The sequence below is a fragment of the Radiomyces spectabilis genome (genome assembly GCF_025331425.1).
Source record: "Radiomyces spectabilis strain NRRL 2753 chromosome Unknown BYT42scaffold_10, whole genome shotgun sequence".
NCBI lineage: Eukaryota > Fungi > Mucoromycota > Mucoromycetes > Mucorales > Radiomycetaceae > Radiomyces > Radiomyces spectabilis.
The window spans coordinates 1,445,406-1,466,933 of record NW_026251935.1 but is presented as its reverse complement, the minus strand read 5'-3'; the positions used below and the strand labels follow the sequence as shown (position 1 = coordinate 1,466,933).

Sequence of the window (21,528 nt, the reverse complement as noted above, 5' to 3'; positions counted from 1 at the left end):
GCCAAACTCATCGCTCAAAAGGGACGTATGATTTCTGTGCTAGTTTCCACCTCCCGGGACATGGAGCTTCACTGTCCGATCCGACAAAAAGAAAGCCAAGGGTGCGCCTCTTATTTGTTTGGTTTGGCCTTTAGTCCAAGAAAGCATTACAGACAAATAGATAAATATTTCGAATGATGAAACTAAATTTTTGTTTATTTGGGGGGCATACAGTGGTCAAATACACGGGATGATATGAATTGAGGATGGAAAAGTACTGTGCCATCGCTTACGATGCAAAATAATAAGAACCGAATGTTTATGCTTTCGGTGGTTCTCCTTCTCCAGCGCCTTCAGCTGGTGGTGCTTCAGCTTCGCCGGCCTCTTCTGCAGCTGGCGGGGGAGCTGCCTTGACTGGTACAATATTAACACCAAAGTGTCTATTCCGGTTGTAAAGGTATTGCCAGGCCAGTGAAATCAGGAAAAGGACAATAGTAACTGCCAACATGGCAATCACCGTACGTGTAATAGTGTAGCGAACGCGGTGCAACGGGTTTCGGTCCAGTATAGAGCGAATCCCCGCCAGATACCCAGTGTGAGCAAGGAAATCAACGCCAAGAATGAAGATGTAGGCGCCTACGAAGGACGTGCTGAATAGAATGACATAGCGTTCGACGAAAAAGGTAATGCAGGCCATAAAAAAGGGCAACGCAACGAGGAAACACGCTCGAGCCACCTCTTGAACGATCAATAAGTTTTCCTTCCAGCAGCAGATGTAAAGAGCCAACGCAAGCCCGCCAAGACCGCCAACGAGGTAAATTGACACGTTCCAAAAGAAGACGTATAAAATGGCGCCCAGCACGCCCAACCCTGCCGGCACAGCAATCAAGGTGATGGGTTCATTGATATATCCATTGGCAGGTTGGCTATTCGCCATTCCAACCCATGTGACGATACCTATTAATGTCTGAGCAAGACATGGTTGAACCATTCGGCCAGTTCATTTGTACTACTTACCAAAAGTGATGAATCCACAAACACCCAACGTGGGACGGAATGCCCGGAACCCAAAGACCATCAAGTAAATGCCCAGGATAATAAAAATAGCTCCAGCAACTCCCATCTGAGGAGTGACCCCACGACCGCCATAGATAACCGCTGGAAAAGAAACGTCAGCAAATACGCTTTGCGGTAAATATAAAGGTTCATGAAACTGTTGATGTGATACCTGGATCGTCTGATGCTGGTAAGCTGGTAGGTGTGCTGTGACTGGTAGGTTTTGCTGTTGCTGTAGCTGTTGGTGTGGTGGTGGTGGTTGTAACGACACAGTCATCGCCACTTTTATCATTGGTTAACATGACCACGTCTCTTTTATTGTTATCATTCTTGTCGCAGGACGGTTTATTCCAATTGCTGACGGGTTCATCTCTTTTGATATTATGATTCACAGGCGTTGCCCGGGCTGCCACACACAGCAGTAAGAAGATCAGGAATATTGATGAATGAACCGTCAATCTCATTGCCGGTATATCTCTTTGAGTAAAAAATAAAATAAAAGATAAATGAATTTACTGTATTGCACTCCAAGGGATGAAGGCCTACAGAGACAACAATAGAAATAGAGAAGAAAATGACGAGGACAACATTTTGCACCTAGGAGGCAAAATATATAGAATGAACATGGATTTGATGAGGCAACCTCATAACAACCCGATTACTGTATTTGTCGATTCGGCATTACTATTCTGGGAAAATGTTTTTTTTTCCCTTCACTTCGATCATCCAACACCATGCGACAACAAGCGAGCTAAAAACAAGCCGTCATTCGGTACAGCTTGATATTTTGGATTTTTTTTTTTTCATTTACGTTTTGTTTGAATAGAAAAATTGGAAGCTATCAGACTGCAGTCCTTTCCGTGTCATGCCCTTGGAATGAAGACAGACGAGATCATCAACTGCTGGAAACCACTCAGAGAGCAAAAGCCAGCACACTTCACTCAAAGGAAAGTCTGCTACGAGTCATCTACTAACTTGGTAAAAGTGTCTAGTTTAAAAAACGTAGAACGGTTATGTACTGCATACAGATCCTGTAGAGTACGGTCACTAGAGAACCTGGGCCTGCCGGGATTACAGCCATATTTATAGCTTTCGTGATCAACTGACTCTTAAAAAAATTTTCCATATCTTCAGTGAGGATCTAGAAAAGAAACGCATTTGCAACACAGCTAAAGTGACCGATCCTATCGCAATAAAAAGAAATACGAGGCCATGCCTTCTTGGCCACTTGAACAGCATAATGCACGCCTAGCAAGTGTTTCTCATTACTTCTCCAGAAGAGGATCATATATTGCAAGGGTACATCATTCGTAATTATACTAAATAACGTTTACAATATCCCTCATTTTTTTGTGCCTGAACAGACAATATAGCGCCGATTCAATGCTGAAAATTTTTTTCGTCGCGCTCTTGACGAGAATCACCAATAATAACCGAGTATTATTTGATTGTTTCTGCTGGTTTCCACGAAACAAAAACTTTGCAAATCAGGTTCTATGCTGGCACTAAACAATTCAACGGAAAATGAAAATACGGTTTTCGATTCACAACACACGATCGACCACACCGTTATTCGAACATGAGCAATTGAGAATCTTGGAATATCCTATGATGAGCACACTATGAGCCTGGATCAGTTATCGATGTCACACGTTGTATTCTTGCAGGTCATGGGGGCGAATACAAATCGGATGATGATCGTTCAGAAAACTGTTCGTGTGACCGACTGTAGAAAACGCAGATACAGATCAAGTCTGGGCGTTTTCCCACATCAAGAGAACCTCGATGGCGTGCTATTTTCGTGGTAGCCACAAGGTAGGAACAGTGACGGAACAAACTGCCGAGGTTATGCTTGCTTCTACTGTTCCACGATCTAGATCAATCCTGCCTAGCAAGGTCCTTTCAAGCCTCGGATAAAAATTAAGTTTGGTGTTCGTTTGATTGTTGCTGTCATTTTTATCAAGTCTCGCAATTCATCATGAGTGATCATTGCTAGATATGCTTTATATAGTTTATGAGATCATTATGTAGGATGGAATAAAGAATACATTTCACAACAGTTCATGTGTTATGTGCAAGGTAAGATGATGAATTAAAAGGTTCTGTAGTTGGGGCATACGATGAAAGAGAGAATTTCCCACAAAAGTTGATCCATAGCGTGTGATTACGGCAATAGACCAACGCACTAACATTACGGGATAGGGTACTACTGAGATTAAATGATACAAAGCTTTGGAATAAATTATTAAAAGTATTAGCGGGTGAACGTTGTGTTGACGGTGGGTATAGCAGGCGTTGATTGGGATATTCTTTCGTCTTGTGCTTTTTCTTCATCCGGCACGGGGGTACTATTATGACGTCTCCAAAATTTCCATGCAGCTGGCCGTGGAGAGACAGGTGGTCGTGTGTACGTCCGACTTTCTGAGATGCCAAAATTTAGCGCCTCATCTTCATCAAGCGCATACAACGGTCGACGCGATGGTGGCGGGGTGGGAAAATATTTGTAGTACGCATTGGAAATGGCGAAAAGAGCATAAATAATAAGGCCGAGTCCTAGAATGACCATAAAAAATTTGCCGCCACTGGCGTTGGCAAGTTTGGAAATCGCGGCCGCGACCATGTTCTGTCTTCCAGATTCATTGCGCTTGGCGAGAGAGTCCCAAAAGAAACCAGACATGGTACCAAACATGATAGCCCGTCCACCAAAGCCAATACGGCCTGACCAATGCACGATAAAGGCTTCCCATTTTCGTGAGCCAGGCTCGGATGTACGTAAATCCGGGATGAAGTTCCCCGTAATAGCATTCACCAGTTGAGTGATACAGGCGATGATAAACGCGATTCCTAGGATTCCGATACCTGCTCTTCCAATTCCGCTCTTTGTCCAGGATGCAGGAAATTCTTTACTGGAAGCAAGTTGCTGCTGTTCGTCCTCGGTTTGATAGATCATCTGCACCACATAGTAAAAGTATGCAGTATAAACGCAACCGCTGACAAAGGGAGACAACCGGTAACGAAAAAAGTTTCCTTTCTTACCGGATGCCGCATCCATTCCTTGTCCAGTGATGGATTCCCACCATCTAGAGAGAAAAAAAAATAAGTCGTAATTTAGTCATTTTGACTCGCCAGGCAAAAGAATTATAAATTTTCCTAATAAAGTAAAAAATAGAGTTCAATACCTCCAAAGGATATAAAACACCAGCCCTACAGCCATCACGACCAAAATCGGACGTCCAATGGCGGGAATTCCACCCAATAGGAGAAAAGCTCCCTACACAATGATTCATATTAATCGTTCTATTTCTTTCGGCAAAAAGGGAAGAGGTTGATCTACCTGAGGTGACTCGTTGCCTGCACTTCCGTTGGGTGTCCAGGTACCACTGACATTCGTGATGGTCAACACACCAATAATTCCGTATACCACACCCTTGGCAATAAAACCGCAGCGACCGATGAATCGTACAAAGCGGCGATGTCGAGGTCGTACTCCGCCTCTGTAGAATGGCAGCTTCTTGAAGGTTTTGGTGACGTTCAGTTCTGTATCCGTCGTGGGCTGTTCGTCGAGTTCCGAAGTATGCAGTTCGAGGGAAATATCATCATTGGCTACTTGGTCGCTTTCATGTTTCGAAGTCTCTGTCATCGGTGGATGTTTATTAAGGCATTGCACGGCGATAACGTCGTTGGTATTGTTGGCTGTCGTTGTATCATTTTTCGACGAGGTATCTGGACTCTGCGTGGGCAAAATATTGTCATCGGATTTCTCATTATGATCTTCAGAAGAAGTAGCTTCAGATGATTTCCCTTTTCCAGGTATCCACTGCCGCCAATTGGTAGCCACATAGTCTGGTATCTTTGTAAACATTGCTTTTGGGGAAACCAACAAATCCCCCAGATCCGATTTTTTTTATATTTACTGAGTTTTCCGGTTTCAGAGTCCGGTTTGCAGAACTTCCGTTGATGTCATGGTTCCAAATCGAGATAAAATATTGGCGGAGATTATGTCTCGGACTGCAACTGGGCAACATGAAATTGGGTCAACCAATGGTTGACGACCAAGTCACTTTTTGTTCCTATTCGACACGGCTGCCTAGCTTTACGGTTGACAGCTTACCATGGAGCGTTCCTTCACGTTCACTGCGCTTCTGCTACTGCTTAATCTATCCTTCTCTTTGGCATTCTACGGAAATCGTGATGCTGTTGTCGAATTGACTCCCAAAAACTTTCGCGAAGTGGTCCTGAAGACCAATGTACGTTTACGAGTTGGTCAAGTTTTAATGTCAGTGATCTTGATGCTTACTCCTGTATCATTCTTATGTAGCAACTGGCCGCTGTTGAATTTTACGCACCTTGGTGTGGACATTGTCAGAGGTAGGGAAGCGGACTCCAAAGTGAAAGCTTAGTGTTTGAACGACTTGATGCTCAAACGGGTTTAGGCTCGCACCTGAATGGAAAAAAGCGGCTAATAATCTCAAGGGACTAGCCACTGTAGCGGCTGTGAATTGTGATGATGAAAAGAATCGTCCCCTCTGTGGTGAATATGGCATACAAGGATTCCCTACGATCAAGATCTTCCGTACCGATCGAAATAAGAAATCGGGGGCTCGGACACGGAAACCCACAGGTGCGGTTTGCATGAAAAATTTCGGAAGAAAGGGGTTTTTAATTTCGGTGGCTGACCTGTGTGTGTATCGTGGGTTAAATAGATTATCAGGGTCCAAGAGACGCTAAAGCCATTGTGGATCACTTATTATCAATTCAGCCATCCAATGTTCGCTTTATCAAGCAGGATGCAAGCAAAGTGAAATCACAACGCAGCATTCATATTGACGATTTTCTCGCAAACCAAGTACGTCATATATAATTTGAGGAAAAACGGACAGATGATTGACCTCGCACAAAAAATCGTAGAATGAAACTTTGCCTAAAGCGCTTCTATTTACCGACAAGTCTACGACGACACCCTTGTACAAAGCTCTATCGGTTGAATTTGGTGACGATCGCATGCTATTCGGTGAAATCAAAAAAACGGAAAAGTCTATTTTAGATACCTATAGCATCAAGGCTTTTCCAACCTTGCTCGTCATCACCTCTCAGAACGAACCCGTCATTTACAAAGGCGCGCTAAAGTATGAAGCATTACGCCAATTTTTGGAGCAACATGCCCTGTCAAAAAAGGATACGAAATCAGCATCCGCAGCTAAAGCAACAGCAGAACAACAACAGGTGACAGGTAAAGCTTCAGAAAAAAAAGTCCACGAATACGTATTTATTTGGCTGCAATATATAGTGCAAGAACTCAACTCTGATAAGGAAATGGAACAGCACTGCAGTAGCTCGGCCAATGTCATCTGCGTGATCGCCGTCGTGCCCACAGACGAAAAGGAAAAAGCCGATACGGTGGAATTATTAAAAGAACTGAGCGCGGCCTCGTCACAGCGCTTTCACTTTGGTTGGATTTTAGAAGACAGATCGGCAAGTGTTGTGGGGAAGCTTGATCTGGTACGCGATTTCCCGACGCTTTTCATCGTCCACACCAACAAACAGCTTTATCGCCCTTACGTCGGTGCTTGGAATAAGCAGAATATCATGCAATGGCTAGATCAAATTGCGTCGGGACGTACGCAGGCGTGGTCCTACCAAGGTTCGCTGAAGATTGATGCGAGCAAACAATGGCGGGATGAATTGTAAAGAGTCTATTGCTCTTTTGTACAATTTACCTGGGAATGACAATAAATCAATGTAACGTTGCAACAAATTTCTATTTCTGGCTTTATTCTATCCGAACTGTGTGTTCATTGGTCCGATCCGTCAACGCATCCATTGAGAAACGACATCATCGCACAATGTGGGTGTAGAACCGACAATGTAAACTTACAGAATATTGTACTATGATCGTTGGATTGCTCAACGAAATATAAGCCGAGTCTTGAACTGGCAAATGGATATCATTAATGGCATAAGCCTTCACATTGGTATATCGACTCCACGTGAACTAAAAAACCTTTCATGCCTTTTAAAAGCGTACCAGGTAAAAAAATAAAAACCTGCAGTGGGGATCGAATTTGGCGCCCTAATGAAGTTTGAAGCCCAGTTGCGGAAGCACATACAACACAGATCAAGAGTAGTATGTACTACAAGTAATGTGCAAAGACGGTACCAATATGATGGTAAACCTAAAATCCCCACTGTTACCGCATCGGTACGCCACCGTACTCCTGTCGTGTTCAAATATAACCGGATCGATCTACTATTACTTTTACGCAAATAAGCTTGCCTTTGTATTCATTTGGGGTTGTCAGTTAGCAATTGCGCATATCATCGTGATCCGATTATCCGCATTTTCAGCCAGTCAAATTTCACCCACCAGCGCCGAATCCAAAAATGATGGCTTCACATGGCAGAGAATTTTAGGAATGCAAAGGTAAAAAAGAGCTCCTCTGAAATGTCAGCATATTATGATTATTGTATATTGGTGTGCCGTCACTGGCTGGCAGATGATAACCAAGCCGATCCCGCGGACTTTGATGGGTTGTTGTTGGGAAGTAAGCTATTATAACTTATGGCGGTCCTCGTACGTTACCATGTTTCTGGCTATCATAGGTTTCCGTTCTCTGCAATGGAGCGTTAGGAGATGATAGGTTATTCTGCTGGCAATCATAATGTCACTATGGTGAAGAGCAACACTGTATCTACTTTCAATGTAGCGTTATTTTTTTCATTACTGCTTCAGCGTGGAGTCTATTGGTGTTAAAAATTAGAATTTAATCCATCTCAAAGGAATGCATAAAAGATGCATGAATACTTCCGCAGCGTATAAAATAACGTCCTATAGGGTCCTGAATTCATAGCCGGATACTTCTATTTTATTCGCCATGAATATTCTTCTTCTGTTAACATACGTGCTTACGACGGCGTCTATAGCATATAGTGTTCATGACAATCGAGGTATGTTGGGCAAACCATCGATTCCTCAGTTGGGCCGTCATGCATCTAATTCTCCGCTTGCAGAGTACTTTGTTCACCCCTCATCCGGTGAGACGTTGAGAATCGGAACGCTGGCGAATGTGGTACTGAATGAATTTCGCGTCACCCTATTGTCAATTGGATTAATCCAGAAAACAAAAATAGACATTCAGCGTCCCTACGGAACCTTCTCAATCCGTGCATATATTCTTTGAAAACAATCGAACCCACTCTCTACAAGGCAAATTTGTAACACCACATACATATTCTTTCATTGTACCGGAAATCGCACTGAGTAGGGAAAATGAGACTTCCACTTTATTAGTGGTGCGTCGAACGGATCATCATCTCGACTCTGTTGACAGCATCCAGCTCAAGATCGTCGGATAACGTCCATTGATCAGCAAAACTTAAATATGTAAATGTCTTACTACAAGTATTAACGACCCTGCTGCCTTTCATATAATTGGCCGTCATCGATAAAACGCTCACGCTGCAGCGTAAAAATCCAAGAATGACTGCCAGTTTAGTTTAGTAGTAACTGTATATCATCTTTCACATATCTGGTTAGTAGGTATTGTTAATGTTGCCATCAAATATATGTATCCGTGCAGCCGGTCGAGATAACACTCGACTTAGTTAATACAATCAATATCCGCAGCAATGCCCATCCATCATTTTGCGAGGAATCTTTGTTGTATGACCTTTATTACAATTTTTTTTTGTACGCAGATTTGTGGATAATATCATGTGAAAAAAAAGAGAGGTGAATAAAGACCAAGGTATCTGCTTAAAAAGGGTTATTCTGTTATTGGCTAATCAGCATCGCTGACAAAAGCATCGGCTACATCACTCAGTTCTTTATCCTCTTCTTCAACGGCATCTCGAATTTTGCTATCCGTTTCCTCCTTGATCATGGCATCTCTCATCTCACGTGTAGGCGGTAATCGTTCGTTTTCAATATCCGAGCGCTTCGCGTCTTCAAATGTGGTGATGGCTAATCGAAATTTCATTATTTGTACTGTCCTAAACATAGTCAACACCCGCAAAACAATTACTTACCTGATTTGATACCCTCTGCACCCAAAGCAAGTGTACCGAGTGGCAGTTTACCGGAGGGTGATAATGATTTCAGTTCCATCACACGTTCCGAATTTTCTCTCAGTACCGAGAAAACACGAGACATCTTGCCGACCGCCAAAATCTTGTTACGGATGACGGTGCGACGTTGTTCAGCTTCATCTGTCGCTGATGCTGGTTTTTCATCCAATGAAAGTCGATGTTCTTCATCAGCGAGTTCTTCTTTGCTGCAAATGTTGAGGATCGCGATCAACATGTCGGTAACTATGCGCAATGTAAGCTGACGCTCGAATGATGTAACCCTCAGACTTACTCTTTTCGCCGACAAAGGGTAAACTCCATGTGAAGACGTCCATAAAGTTGGGTAACCAATAAGGATGAGGTGTACAGTTAAATTGTCGAATGTTCATCACGTTGTTTTCATATTTGAGCACGGCAGCTTTGTTGTTGTAGACATCGAGGTAATTGGGTGCTGAGAAAATGGTCATCACCGCCGGGAACGATGTGGTTCTACTCTTTTTGTACATTCGATATCTTTTTTTATGCACTCATAATAAGTCCACTGATCCACGAGACCTGCGTATATCCGATAGTCTACTTACCCAGCATCCTGAGCCTCATGCGCTCGGATAATAGAGAGAAGGCCATTGCGTTCCAAAAAGGCGCAAGCAGCAGGATAACTGACCAACCAAGTATTAGAATTTTTCAGCCCATTTTTTTGTACCATTTTGCGCCATGATGAAACAATACCTGAAAAAGTAAGAGCAGCCTCTCACATGATTATGGACGAATAATTCGTTACTTGTCTCTTGTCCGAATTCCTCCAAAGGATCAGCCCAAAGAAGATCACACATCAAACCGTGAGTAGGGGGTTCGCGGAAACGATCAAACTGTGTATTTTTTACATGGTTGAGCAATCGTACTAACCATGACACGCGACAAACCCGCAGATACCTTTTTAAAGTCGTCCAATGTGTGTAATTCCGGGGAAAGACCACCGTGAATACACAAGAATTGCTTATTCATGACAGCACCCAGAGGAAGAGCACAAAATGACTCCATACATGCGTCGTAAACTCGCTCGGTATATTTGTGACGACCTAGAAATTCCAAATACCCATCAGTACCCGGAGCCATGCCAAAAACGAAAGCTTGTGCTTACATTCGATCTTGAACGTGAAATAGTCTGTAAGATGGCGACATTCATGGTTGCCGCGCAGTAACGATAGTGTATCAGGATACCACATTTTCAATGCCCACAGATAAAGCACACACTGGGTCATGTTAGCATCACATCATTGGCAATAGAGTAGAAAAAGTGTAACTTGCCTCGATAGAGAAGTAACCGCGATCGACATAATCTCCAAGAAACAGATAGGTTGTATTGGCTGGATCACCTCCCACCTCAAAAAGTTTCATTAAATCGTAGTATTGACCGTGAATATCACCACAAACTAGCCGGACATGAAGAAGCGTGAGCTCAAATGGGATGCTATTCTCACGTATCGCTTTTATCTAACCTGTAATTGGTGCATCCACTTCCAGCAAATTTTCTTCTGTCTTTAGGATTTCGGTTGCTTTTTCGAGAATATACAATGCTTGTTCTTCTGTCAAGCGACCTTCACGATAAAAATGGTCCTTCAAGAAAGCGATATTCGGCAAACCGGGACGTTCTTTGCTCCAGAACTCGTCATCCGTAGGGAAACCCACGGCTGGTGCAGGGACATCTGTAAATACGACGAAAGATAACGTAAGTATGCCCGAAACGGAAGTACCCGACATTCGCCGTTCATCCATGACTTGACTAACCTTTGATGACTCGATCTTTGGTGCTTACAACCGAACCATCATCCATAGTGAAGAGGGAAAAGTCAATACGAGGTACGTCATCCGGTTTATTCCGCAGCCGTCTGATAGCTGGACTCAGTTCTTTACTGATTGAATCGTTAGAGTCCATTACACAATCGCTCAAGGAATAAAAATAGCTAGAACCAAAAGAAGAGGGGCGGAAGCGGGGAAAAAAAAAGTGCACACCTCGGTTCTTCTTTTTTTTTTTTTTTTTCGTCTGGTGAGTGATATTTTTTTTTTTTGATTTCCCGCACCAGATAGATTTTTTTCATTCATTGCACATTGGATAGTAATTTTTTTGGCGTTTTTCCGTTCATTCTAGTCTATTATGCGCTTTATATCCAAACGATAGGTTACAAAAAGTTGTAAATGTAATTTGAAGGTAAACTGAAACAGTAACTTCGGAGACGCGTTCACTGTTAAACGGGATATTTTGAAATAACGGTTGTCCCAGGAACATGTGTCTCACCCAATGCATGGCAGCGATACAACAATTGTGAGCTTGCTGAACAATTGATTCAAACTCCGGTGTTGTTTCTTCTCGTCAATTGTCGTATTCTTTGCCCCAGCAGCCCCATTCGATTGCTTGCGGTTCATAACAAACGACACGCGCGTTGAAACTCCAGTTCTCACAGCAGCAGTTGGTACTTTATTATCTCAACTCAACAGCGACGAGCCTATTTCCTCTTCTCTTTTAGCTTCTGGCTTCGGGTCCATCTGAAACATTCCCAGTTCAACTCGTAAGTCATGGGCATCCCCAATGCTTCCCGTGCCTGCGCATCGACGTCGAAAGCGTTTACACTTAGTTTATTTGTAGTGTTGCCTCAATAGTGAAAGGATGAGCGGAGGAGGCAACATTAAGGTCGTTGTACGATGTCGTCCGCTCAACTCAAGAGGTATCTTTTATCATGTCCGTGATAGAGTGCCACTTTTCTCATTCATACTTTGTCGCATAATGAAGAACTCGCGCGAGGCGCGACATGCTTAATTAGGATGGACGGAAATCAGACGATATTAAGCAGACCTCCAGATATGAAAATCGGGAAAGACACCGAAGATCAGAAAGCATTTACTTTTGACAAATCATATTGGTCCGCCAATAAATCAGATCCCGATTACGCAGATCAGCAAACAGTCTACAGTGACCTGGGCGTGGAGTTACTTAACCATGCATTTGACGGTTATAATTGTTGTATTTTTGCATGTAAGTTTTCTCTTTACTTGGTAAAATGAAACAAACTGACATGCAATTGTGTGATTACAGATGGTCAAACGGGTTCTGGCAAATCCTATTCCATGGTAATCAATATCGCATGACCACGCCAAAGCGACTCATTTTATTAACATGGGTTGTCATAGATGGGTTACGGTGAAGATAAGGGTATTATTCCTCGAACGTGCTCCGAGTTATTCAATCGCATTGCGCAAAATCAAGACCCGAGTGTCACCTACCGCGTCGAAGTATCCTACATCGAAATCTACAACGAGAAAGTTCGCGATCTGCTGAATCCAAAGAATAAGGGAAATCTAAAAGTTCGTGAACATCCGAGCTTGGGTCCCTATGTAGAAGATCTTTCGCGACTTGTGGTGACCTCTTTTGATGATATCAATCACCTCATGGATGAAGGCAACAAGGTACTAGTCTCGTCCTCAACCGCTATATTATTCCGGTTTTCATGACACTTTATATATTTTTAGGCCAGAACCGTCGCTGCTACAAACATGAACGAAACATCTTCGCGATCGCATGCTGTTTTTACATTGTTTCTTACCCAGAAACGTCTTGATGATTTGACCAAGCTCGAGACAGAAAAAGTCGCCAGAATCAGGTAACTTTAGGCTACACATGCTTGCTGAATGGCTATCTATATATATCTAAATGTTTGCAATACATTTAGTTTAGTGGATTTAGCAGGAAGTGAACGCGCTAATAGTACAGGTGCTACAGGTGCGCGGTTGAAAGAAGGAGCTAATATCAATCGCTCCTTGACAACGCTCGGTAAAGTCATTGCTGGTTTGGCCGAGCAATCCATGCAGGAAGGGAAAAAGGGCAAAAAAGCAAAGGACGTATTCATTCCTTATCGTGACTCGGTATGAAACCATGATCTAGTCGGTCATCTGTGATTATGAATCCTTACGCGATTTTCCTTTTCTGCCCCTCAGATCTTGACATGGTTGTTGAAAGACTCCCTCGGTGGCAATTCCAAGACGGCGATGATTGCAGCCATTTCACCGGCAGACTATGACGAAACACTCAGTACACTGCGTTATGCCGATCAGGCTAAAAAGATTAAAAACAAGGCTGTGGTCAATGAAGATCCCAATGCCAAGTTGATTCGGCATTTGAAAGACGAACTTGAGCTTTTGCGCGAACGTTTACGAACCTACGCCCCGGAGGAAGTGGAACAGTTGACCGCGACGAGCGCGTATAAAAGCCCAGGCGCTCACACACCTTCGTCCAGCACGGTTCGGCAGCCAGCCGTAACGACTCAAGATTTCGAATTTACAGATAGTACCGGCAAAACCAAGAAAATGTCCAAGCAAGAGATCGTCGAACAACTGCAGAGTTCTGAAAAGCTGCTTGCCAACTTGAACGAAACCTGGGAAGAAAAACTGAAAAGAACCGAGGAGATCCAGAAGGAGCGTGAAAAAGCGCTCGCCGAATTGGGGATTGCTGTGCACAAGAACAATGTCGGTATTTACGCACCCAAGACTATGCCTCATCTGGTCAACTTGAACGAAGATCCGCTCATGTCCGAATGCCTGATGTATCAAATTAAACAAGGAATTACCCGCGTTGGTCGGCAGGAAAGCCAAGTTCAGGCCGATATTCGTCTCAGTGGCACCAACATTCAGGATAATCATTGCTGGTTCGAAAACATGAACGGCGCCGTCACCCTACATCCCAACACGGAGTCGCTGACCATGGTGAATGGACGGCAGCTTACCGAACCTCGAAGACTGAAAAGCGGTTATCGCATTATTTTGGGTGATCATCACATCTTTCGCTTCAATCACCCTGAAGAAGTTCGCCGAGAACGCGATCTGCAAAAAGTGGCGGTGGAGCGAGCCATGAGCAGTGCATCGTTTTCTGCCGATGATGACGAACGTCCCGATTCGCCCAGTGAACCGGGAACGCCAGTAGAAGTTATGGATTGGAATTACGCTATTTTGGAAGCGATGCGCAATCACTACGCTACGGAAGCCAATATTAGCGGTTTGGAAGACGAAAAGCTTGAAAAGTTGTACGACGAAATCACACGCATCCGTACAGCGCGACGTACGCGATCCGAAAGCAGAACGGATAACGATGACGACGACGTATCCACCAGGGACTCGCTTCGAAATTCATTCTCTGTCACCATGCTTGAAGACGGGGCCGAGAGCGTTTATACCGAAACCACAGCAGCGCACAGTGAACTGGAAGAAAAGCTCAAAGTCGAGAAAGAAAAGCTGCAGAAAAAACTGGATAATCAGAAACGAATCTTTGAGGCACAGATACACCGCATGTCAAGACAATTCTCACAGCATCAGCAACAGGCACCGTCTGGCAAGCACATCTCAGTGTACACGGATGAACAACTCAGTTTGCTGCGGAAAGTATGTCGCCATTGGAAGTATTTACGTTATGCGGCAATGGCCGAAACGATCCTCAAAGATGCCATGATGTTAAAAGAGGCCAACATTATCGCTCGTGAACTGGAAAAGGACGTGCTGTATCAATTTATGGTGATCGAAGATGGGCAGTTTTCAAAACCACTCTCCAACTGGGAACCAACATCGGCTCTGCACGCTTTTGAAACGGACGACGATGCCACATTGTTGGCGACCACGAAGCCTTGTGTCGGTGTTCGTGTCATTGATCGCAAACATGAAGTCATTTATGTATGGTCACTGGAAAAGATGAAGCAACGGCTTTACAAGATGCGCAATCTCTACAACTTTATCGACAGACCCATGTATAGAAAACATTTCAACTGGGAAGACCCCTTTTTCGAAAGCCCATGCCCAAAGTACACGTTTATTGGAAGCGCCGCCATCTGTATGCGGAATTTAGCTTTGCAACAACCGTATGAAAGCAACGTCGATATCATCTGTCGTTCAACGGGGCAAGTAAAAGGCGCCATCCGTGTACTGGTTTCGCCCGTCGCCTGTTCCGTGGCCATCAAAGGGCCAGAAGCAAGGCAGCCATTATCGGACGGTGAATCAGACCAGTCGGCCGATGAATACATCTCCCTGAAAATAGGCCAGCAGCTACTTTTCGAAGTGCGTATACACCAAATTTCGGGTCTCAGTGAAGACCATTATACAGATGTTCACACGCAATTTCGACTGTCTTCGTTGGGCGCTGTTTCCATTGGATCATCAAACGAGCGAGTTTGGGCCACGGAGCCTGTGCGCGGTTTCGGCAAAGGCCCGATTGAACTCGACTACAGCCAAATGATTTCCATAGTGATCACACGCGACGTGCTGGAAGTTTTATTACATGACATGATACGCTTCGAAGTGTACGGCATATCCAAGCCGACAGTTTTAGCGCACTATGAACGATGGGACGATCAGCATGAGCAACCAAAGTTGGGCGATTCCATGCCTGCCAATCAACCGTTGGTCAACGGTTTTGCGAATGACCAAATATCGATTCATTCCAAACAAAGTGGGCAAGGATCTTTAGAGCGACGATCGGAGGAGGAATTTCTGGCTGCTGAGCGCCACGATATTATAGTATGGATCCAGCTTGAAGAATTGGCCTTGAATGGCAATTATACCCCTGTGCAAGCTGTGGTTCATAATCCTTTAGATCGTGGTGTCTTTCCTTTACGGCAAGGGTTGCAACGTCGCATCCGACTCGTATTATCCCATACCTCTGGACATCAACTGGAATGGAGTCGAATATCCAAAATTTCCATTGGCCGTGTGCGACTTTTGGATGGCAAAGGCCGAATTATCGAATCCTCTGCCCAAGAACGTATTCCCATCAAGCTGCTTTCAAATCAACAGGTGGTTTATCATACGGATGGTACCAGCCAGCTATCAACCCAGGGCGCTTGGGACAGCTCGCAACACGAGTGTCCTTTTTTGAATCGAATTACCGAGGCGAACGGTCGCATCTTACTAAATCTAGCATGGTGGGTGGAAACGACGAAATGTGACAAGCCGATGCCGTTTAACATGGATATTGCTGTGCAAATCCACGGTCGTACTACTTCTGGAAAGTTCAGTTTCCGCAAGCTCTTGTATCCCAACAAAAGATTACCCAAATGCACGGGTGTATTCGTGGTGAACCTGCGTCCACCGATGACAAAGCGCCTCAGTCAACTGTGGCGACTCAATACGGCCGGCAAATATGTGCGAGGAGAAGAGTTTTTGGGGTCCTGGCGACCGCGCGGAGTCTCTCTTATCAATGACCATAAACAGCTACAGCAACAACTTGCACGTAAAGAAGACGTGACCGCTACCATACAGGTATTGGCACTCGCCAACACCAACAGTGCCATCATACAGTCCAGTACCAAAGATCCTCAAGCATTAGCACGAAAAACACTGGATCTCTGGACACGCCGTTATGGCATTTCTGATGAGGTAAGAAACTATTTGATCATCTCACAAGTGGCATTGGTACACATGGACCTGTAACGATGTCTTTGTATTACTTGAAAATTGTTTTTATGTACGATTTTTTTTTGGCCTCTACAGATTGTTTTTAGTCAGGATCCTCCGGTAGAAGTGCAAGAGATACCCGTTCGATCAGAATACCAATCGAGTGATAAACTATTGCCTGATGTCAAGTTGGTAACACCAACGTAAGTCTGAGGTCACTTGCAGATTTGATTTTCCATTCTTAGTAATCAGTTTTCTATAGCAACGATGTGTCAAAGAAAGGCTATTTGCTTTATCAAAAGGACGCCCTGGAAGATACCTGGGTTAAACGATGGTTTGTCATACGAAGGTAAATAGAAATGATGAATCCCTCTCTTCTTGCATCCATCAATTGCTTACTCATGCCGAATAGACCCTACATATATATTTATGCGGATGCATCGGAAACCGACAACCAAGGGATTATCAATGTATCGTCGGTACGAATAGATTATAATCGAGCATTAGAGCAAATGATTCAGGTAATTGATAAGACTGAAGGGGAAGGAAAAAGATTGGCGGGGTTTTGAATGTTCATCCTTAAAATTGGTCTCACTGTATTTCTTATTTTGTTGAAAAAAACAAATATTGGTGATGTAGCGCACGCATGTATTTGCACTATATACCAGCAACAACGCATATACTCTTCAGACAAGCTCACGGGAGGATATGATTGGATGGATTTCAAAAATCGATCAAAAGTTCCCCATTGAGCGTCTGTATGAGGAAGAAATGAATTCATGATACCTGAAAATAAAAGAGCACCCTACAATAAAGAAACCATGGAGACCGGATGATAGGGGACATTTTTTTATCTTGCCTGTATACTCTGTCAAGTACAGCGTCTACTTGTGTTGTTTTGGCATGTGGATATTAGTGTGGGAGAGGCACATGAATGAGAAAAAAAATTGAACAGGTGACTTTTGACGAGTTGAGCGTTTTCCGCGTCACAAACAAGGTTGGCGATGCTTCCGCGTGAATTAAATGGTTTTTGATGCAGCTCACCATTTTTCATTCTCACCTTTTTCTGCTTCTTTTTTTTAACTTCTTTTTCTTCTCTTCTTTTTTTTTCACTGTCAACCCAATCCAACTCTCCCCCCCCCCATCTCTGACTGATTTTTCTTCATTAAACTTGTCATGGCATCGCTTAAAAACCAAATCATTGTCGTAGGCGGCGGTCTTTCTGGCCTTGCTGCTGCACACACCGTGTATGAACAAGGAGGCAACGTTTTGTTGCTTGATAAGAATGCCTTTTTCGGGTAAGCTGATCCTGATAATCAATCACTGATTGACATATTGTACCAAAATCCGACATGATAAGAGTTTGGTCCAATCTCTTAAATTTTTTTCATGGCATCTCTTAACATGTATCTTTGTATCACCATAGCGGCAACTCTACAAAGGCTACATCGGGTATCAACGGTGCTCTTACGCGCACTCAGGTCGCACTTGACATCAAGGACTCTGTGGAGCAGTTTTACCAGGACACCTTGAAGTCCGCACGTGACTTGGCTCGTCCTGACTTGATCAAGGTCTTGACTGGTCGATCCTCCTCTGCTGTTGAATGGCTCCAGGACAAATTCGAACTGGATCTGTCCTTGGTCTCCCGTTTGGGTGGTCACTCCTTCCCTCGTACTCACCGTGGTAAGGAACAATTCCCTGGTATGACCATCACCTACGCTCTTATGGAAGGTCTTGAGGAGTTGGCCGTCAAGGAACCCGAGCGTGTCCGTATCGTCAAGAAGGCCAAGGTTGATAAGTTGATCAAGGATAGTGCTAACAACGTCGTTGGCGTGGAATACGTTTTGGTTGGCAAGGGTGCTGATGGCAAGACTTACACTGAACACGGTCCCGTTATCTTGGCTACCGGTGGTTACGCTGCTGACTTCGGTCCAGATTCCTTGCTCAAGAAGCATCGTCCCGAGTACTTTGATCTGTAAGTTGTGAAGAGAAGGAACTCGTGGAATGATCTGCCTTTTGCTTAATTTTTTTCCTAATTTTTTTTTTTTGTCATTAAGCGCTACCACCAACGGCGATCACTGCACTGGTGACGGTATCAAGATGGCTGCCGCTGTCGGTGCCAACACCATCGATCTTGAAAAGGTGCAGGTCCACCCTACTGGTTTGGTCGATCCCAACGAACCCGATGCCAAGGTCAAGTTTTTGGCCGCTGAAGCTCTCCGTGGCTGCGGTGGTATCTTGTTGGATGCTGAGGGTAGCCGTTTCTGTGATGAACTTGGTCACCGTGATTACGTCACTGGAATGATGTGGAAGAACAAGTTCCCTATCCGCCTGGTGTTAAACACTGCTGCTTCCAAGGAAATTGAATGGCATTGCCGTCATTACACCGGCCGTGGTTTGATGAAGCGCTTCGAGAACGGTGAAGCTTTGGCCAAGGAAATTGGTTGCTCCCCTGAAAAGCTCAAGCAGACCTTTGAAACATACAACCGCATTGCTGCCGGCAAGGAGAAAGATCCTTGGGGCAAGCGTTTCTTCCATAACGTCCCTATCAACATGAACGACTACTTTTACGTCGCATTGATGCAACCCGTTTTGCATTACACCATGGTAATTTTGCGGCATTTTATTATTTGTTCTAGTCTTTGCCCGAGAGAATCACATATTCATACCATGGTTTTATAGGGTGGTGTTGAGATCACTCCCGATTCCGAGATCAAGAGCAGCAACGGTACTCCTGTGCCCGGTTTGTTCGCTGCCGGTGAAATGTGCGGTGGTGTCCACGGTGCTAACCGTTTGGGTGGTTCCTCGTTGCTTGGCTGCGTCGTCTTTGGTCGCGTGGCCGGTCAAACTGCTACTCGCTATCTTTACAAACAGCTCGTTAACAACTCGAGCGTTGGTCAAGCTCAGCAACGTTTGGGAGCCATTGCTCAGCACTTGAACGGCGGTGTTGGCATCAGCCTCGTTGTTAACCAGAACGAACCCCGAATCAACTTGGAAATCTCTTGGCCCGGTCAGCAAGGCCAGCAAGTTTCTTCTGTTCCTCAGATCACTGACGCACCTGCCGGCACTTCTGCTGCGGCTCCTGAACAAGTCCAAGCCAAAGAAGAGCCAAAGAAGATGGGCGAATACACCTTGGAAGAGGTTGCCAAGCATAACAAAGCCGATGACTGCTGGGTTATCGTGAACGGTCAAGTTTTGGACGTGACCGATTTCTTGTCAGAGCATCCTGGTAAGCATCCAATCCCCATCACCTGACGGTTCGCCGTTTTTTCTAATTCATTCCATTTTTTACAGGTGGTAAGAAGGCTATTCTTCTTTTCGCTGGTCGTGATGCCACTGAAGAATTCAACATGTTACACAAGCCTGATGTTGTTGAGAAATACGCTCCCGAGTCCATCATTGGCGTCTTGAAGAAATAAGATCATCAACAAACAATCACATGAAAGAAAAACAAAAAAGATTTCCTAAAAATATATGCAAAAATAGGGTTTGATAAGTAAAGTAATTATTACCATTCCACTTCTCATTAAAATATGTAAAGGGTATTCTGTGCAATCCAATTGCCGATAGTAAAGAGAACGTGTGGTGGACGGTTGGCAATTCATGTTTCTTGCATTACCAGCGTCCACATAATAGGAGTATGACGATGAATTATTCAAGCGGCAAACCACCCATTACAGCATAGCATGTGAAAGTGCGTCAAGAATGGCCCAACTAGCAAAAGCGCAGTAGCTGGCTAATAGCTGATTTTCACTTTATGGTTTCTACTGTTGCACGCCAAGAAAAGCTAAACATCACATATGATATGCGTTGTTGTTGTGGGAGCGTTGCATGAATATCTGATAGTGTTACATAGCACGACACATGTATCACTTTGATACCGGACCTACGGCGCCAAACATGAGCGCAGGCGGTACAAATGAGCGGCAACTTTGGGCGGCAGGCAACTATATCGGTTTCTCAAATATAACTCTTGATAAAATGGACAAGCATCCGTATATGAAAGTTCATTGTATAGTCATAGGTAATGCACCCATTCATACGCATGAAAACATAAGAAAGCATATAGAATATTGAGGATGTAAATCTGTGTATCTCCTTACTTATTCTCCTGAGCTTAATTCCATAGAACAATTCTCGGCAGTGGCAAAAAATAAGGTTAACCGTCGTAGAGTTTTGCAGGAAGATACTTTATCAAAAGAAATCAAGAAGGCTGCAAATGTGTTGAGAAAGGTCATTTCAATGGTTTTTGTTCCACATTACTATAAATGCTAGGATAAATGTCGAGATACAAAGCCCATTGTAATGGCCACTTTATTACTGAAAGGCGCAAAGCCCAAAAAAAAAAAAAAAAGTTAACATAATGGGACGAGTGGTGGGGGCCAAAAGTAAAGTAATGGGCCAATCATCTTTCATAGAGCTGCATTTGACTAAAAGGCAGCCTTTTTTCTTTTTTTTTTTTTTGCTTCACTTCGCTTTTCGCCTTCTATCTTTTTTTTTTTCTTTTTTGTTGTCGCCTTTTGAACGCGTCACTGCTTATTTTCTGGTTCCCACTTTATTTTCGCACTTGGCGTAGTCATTCGTTCAATCATTACGAAGAAGGATCAGCTGGGAAAATGTACATTTGTTCTATGCCTTAGTATGTTACTCAAGCGTATGGTGCTGTAAATTATGCTGATAGAATAAATATCGATCAGCTAGTAGTTATGCGGTGATATTTCGGAAATGAGATGTGATATTGTCAAGTACTTGTACTGCTTCTATTTCGGCTTGTCATCCCTTTACGGCTCGTCGTGGGCGCCTTTGCAGCTTTCATGCAAATCGTGACTATGTGGCTAATCAAGGAGATCTTGCTAAGAAAATGTCTGCGATCAAAACACATTTTGGTAAACGGTGTTTTTGTAATAATTCAATTCAATTGGTCTATTAAGAGATGTGTAAGTTTACTGAGAGTACAAAACCTTCTCTATGTTTATAGCGGTCCAAATGCTGCATGAGCGA

General features: G+C 43.9%; 7 protein-coding genes across 7 annotated transcripts; 4 read left to right on the top strand and 3 right to left on the bottom strand.

Moving 5' to 3' along the window:
• Positions 1-167: 167 nt before the first annotated feature.
• Positions 168-1,653, bottom strand: BYT42DRAFT_579621 (uncharacterized protein). Its single transcript, XM_051569418.1, has 2 exons — positions 997-1,653; positions 168-936 (listed from the first exon to the last, which is right to left on the bottom strand). The coding sequence occupies exons 1-2, from the start codon at positions 1,325-1,327 to the stop codon at positions 299-301; spliced, it is 969 nt and encodes a 322-aa protein (XP_051421345.1). The 5' UTR covers positions 1,328-1,653; the 3' UTR covers positions 168-298.
• A 1,331-nt stretch (positions 1,654-2,984) lies between these two features.
• On the bottom strand, positions 2,985-4,391 carry BYT42DRAFT_579614 (uncharacterized protein). Its single transcript, XM_051569417.1, has 2 exons — positions 4,370-4,391; positions 2,985-4,306 (listed from the first exon to the last, which is right to left on the bottom strand). The coding sequence occupies exon 2, from the start codon at positions 4,085-4,087 to the stop codon at positions 3,290-3,292; it is 798 nt and encodes a 265-aa protein (XP_051421344.1). The 5' UTR covers positions 4,088-4,306; positions 4,370-4,391; the 3' UTR covers positions 2,985-3,289.
• A 549-nt stretch (positions 4,392-4,940) lies between these two features.
• BYT42DRAFT_62213 (uncharacterized protein) lies at positions 4,941-6,853 on the top strand. The gene is made up of 6 exons (XM_051572376.1): positions 4,941-5,282; positions 5,354-5,403; positions 5,469-5,656; positions 5,739-5,881; positions 5,944-6,265; positions 6,323-6,853. The coding sequence occupies exons 1-6, from the start codon at positions 5,148-5,150 to the stop codon at positions 6,721-6,723; spliced, it is 1,239 nt and encodes a 412-aa protein (XP_051421343.1). The 5' UTR covers positions 4,941-5,147; the 3' UTR covers positions 6,724-6,853.
• Positions 6,854-7,175: 322 nt separating this feature from the next.
• On the top strand, positions 7,176-8,636 carry BYT42DRAFT_622042 (uncharacterized protein; the record flags this gene model as incomplete). The annotated part of the gene is given in 4 exon segments (XM_051572374.1): positions 7,176-7,202; positions 7,305-7,456; positions 7,468-7,577; positions 7,957-8,636. The coding sequence occupies 4 exon segments, from the start codon at positions 7,176-7,178 to the stop codon at positions 8,211-8,213; spliced, it is 546 nt and encodes a 181-aa protein (XP_051421342.1). The 3' UTR covers positions 8,214-8,636.
• Positions 8,637-8,683: 47 nt separating this feature from the next.
• Positions 8,684-11,120, bottom strand: BYT42DRAFT_579607 (serine/threonine-protein phosphatase 2B catalytic subunit A1). The gene is made up of 10 exons (XM_051569416.1): positions 10,888-11,120; positions 10,599-10,805; positions 10,408-10,532; positions 10,241-10,352; positions 10,033-10,178; positions 9,829-9,968; positions 9,681-9,758; positions 9,392-9,612; positions 9,061-9,342; positions 8,684-8,995 (listed from the first exon to the last, which is right to left on the bottom strand). The coding sequence occupies exons 1-10, from the start codon at positions 11,033-11,035 to the stop codon at positions 8,814-8,816; spliced, it is 1,641 nt and encodes a 546-aa protein (XP_051421341.1). The 5' UTR covers positions 11,036-11,120; the 3' UTR covers positions 8,684-8,813.
• A 644-nt stretch (positions 11,121-11,764) lies between these two features.
• On the top strand, positions 11,765-17,310 carry BYT42DRAFT_501092 (uncharacterized protein; the record flags this gene model as incomplete). The annotated part of the gene is made up of 12 exons (XM_051564749.1): positions 11,765-11,822; positions 11,888-12,130; positions 12,191-12,225; positions 12,286-12,561; positions 12,625-12,755; positions 12,825-13,017; positions 13,090-13,300; positions 13,367-16,509; positions 16,624-16,730; positions 16,790-16,876; positions 16,940-17,048; positions 17,167-17,310. 12 exons carry the CDS (start codon positions 11,765-11,767, stop codon positions 17,308-17,310), a joined length of 4,737 nt encoding a protein of 1,578 aa, XP_051421340.1.
• A 393-nt stretch (positions 17,311-17,703) lies between these two features.
• On the top strand, positions 17,704-19,946 carry BYT42DRAFT_548179 (FAD binding domain-containing protein; the record flags this gene model as incomplete). The annotated part of the gene is made up of 5 exons (XM_051565997.1): positions 17,704-17,825; positions 17,954-18,502; positions 18,585-19,134; positions 19,210-19,756; positions 19,822-19,946. The coding sequence occupies 5 exons, from the start codon at positions 17,704-17,706 to the stop codon at positions 19,944-19,946; spliced, it is 1,893 nt and encodes a 630-aa protein (XP_051421339.1).
• Between the last annotated feature and the right edge of the window lie 1,582 nt (positions 19,947-21,528).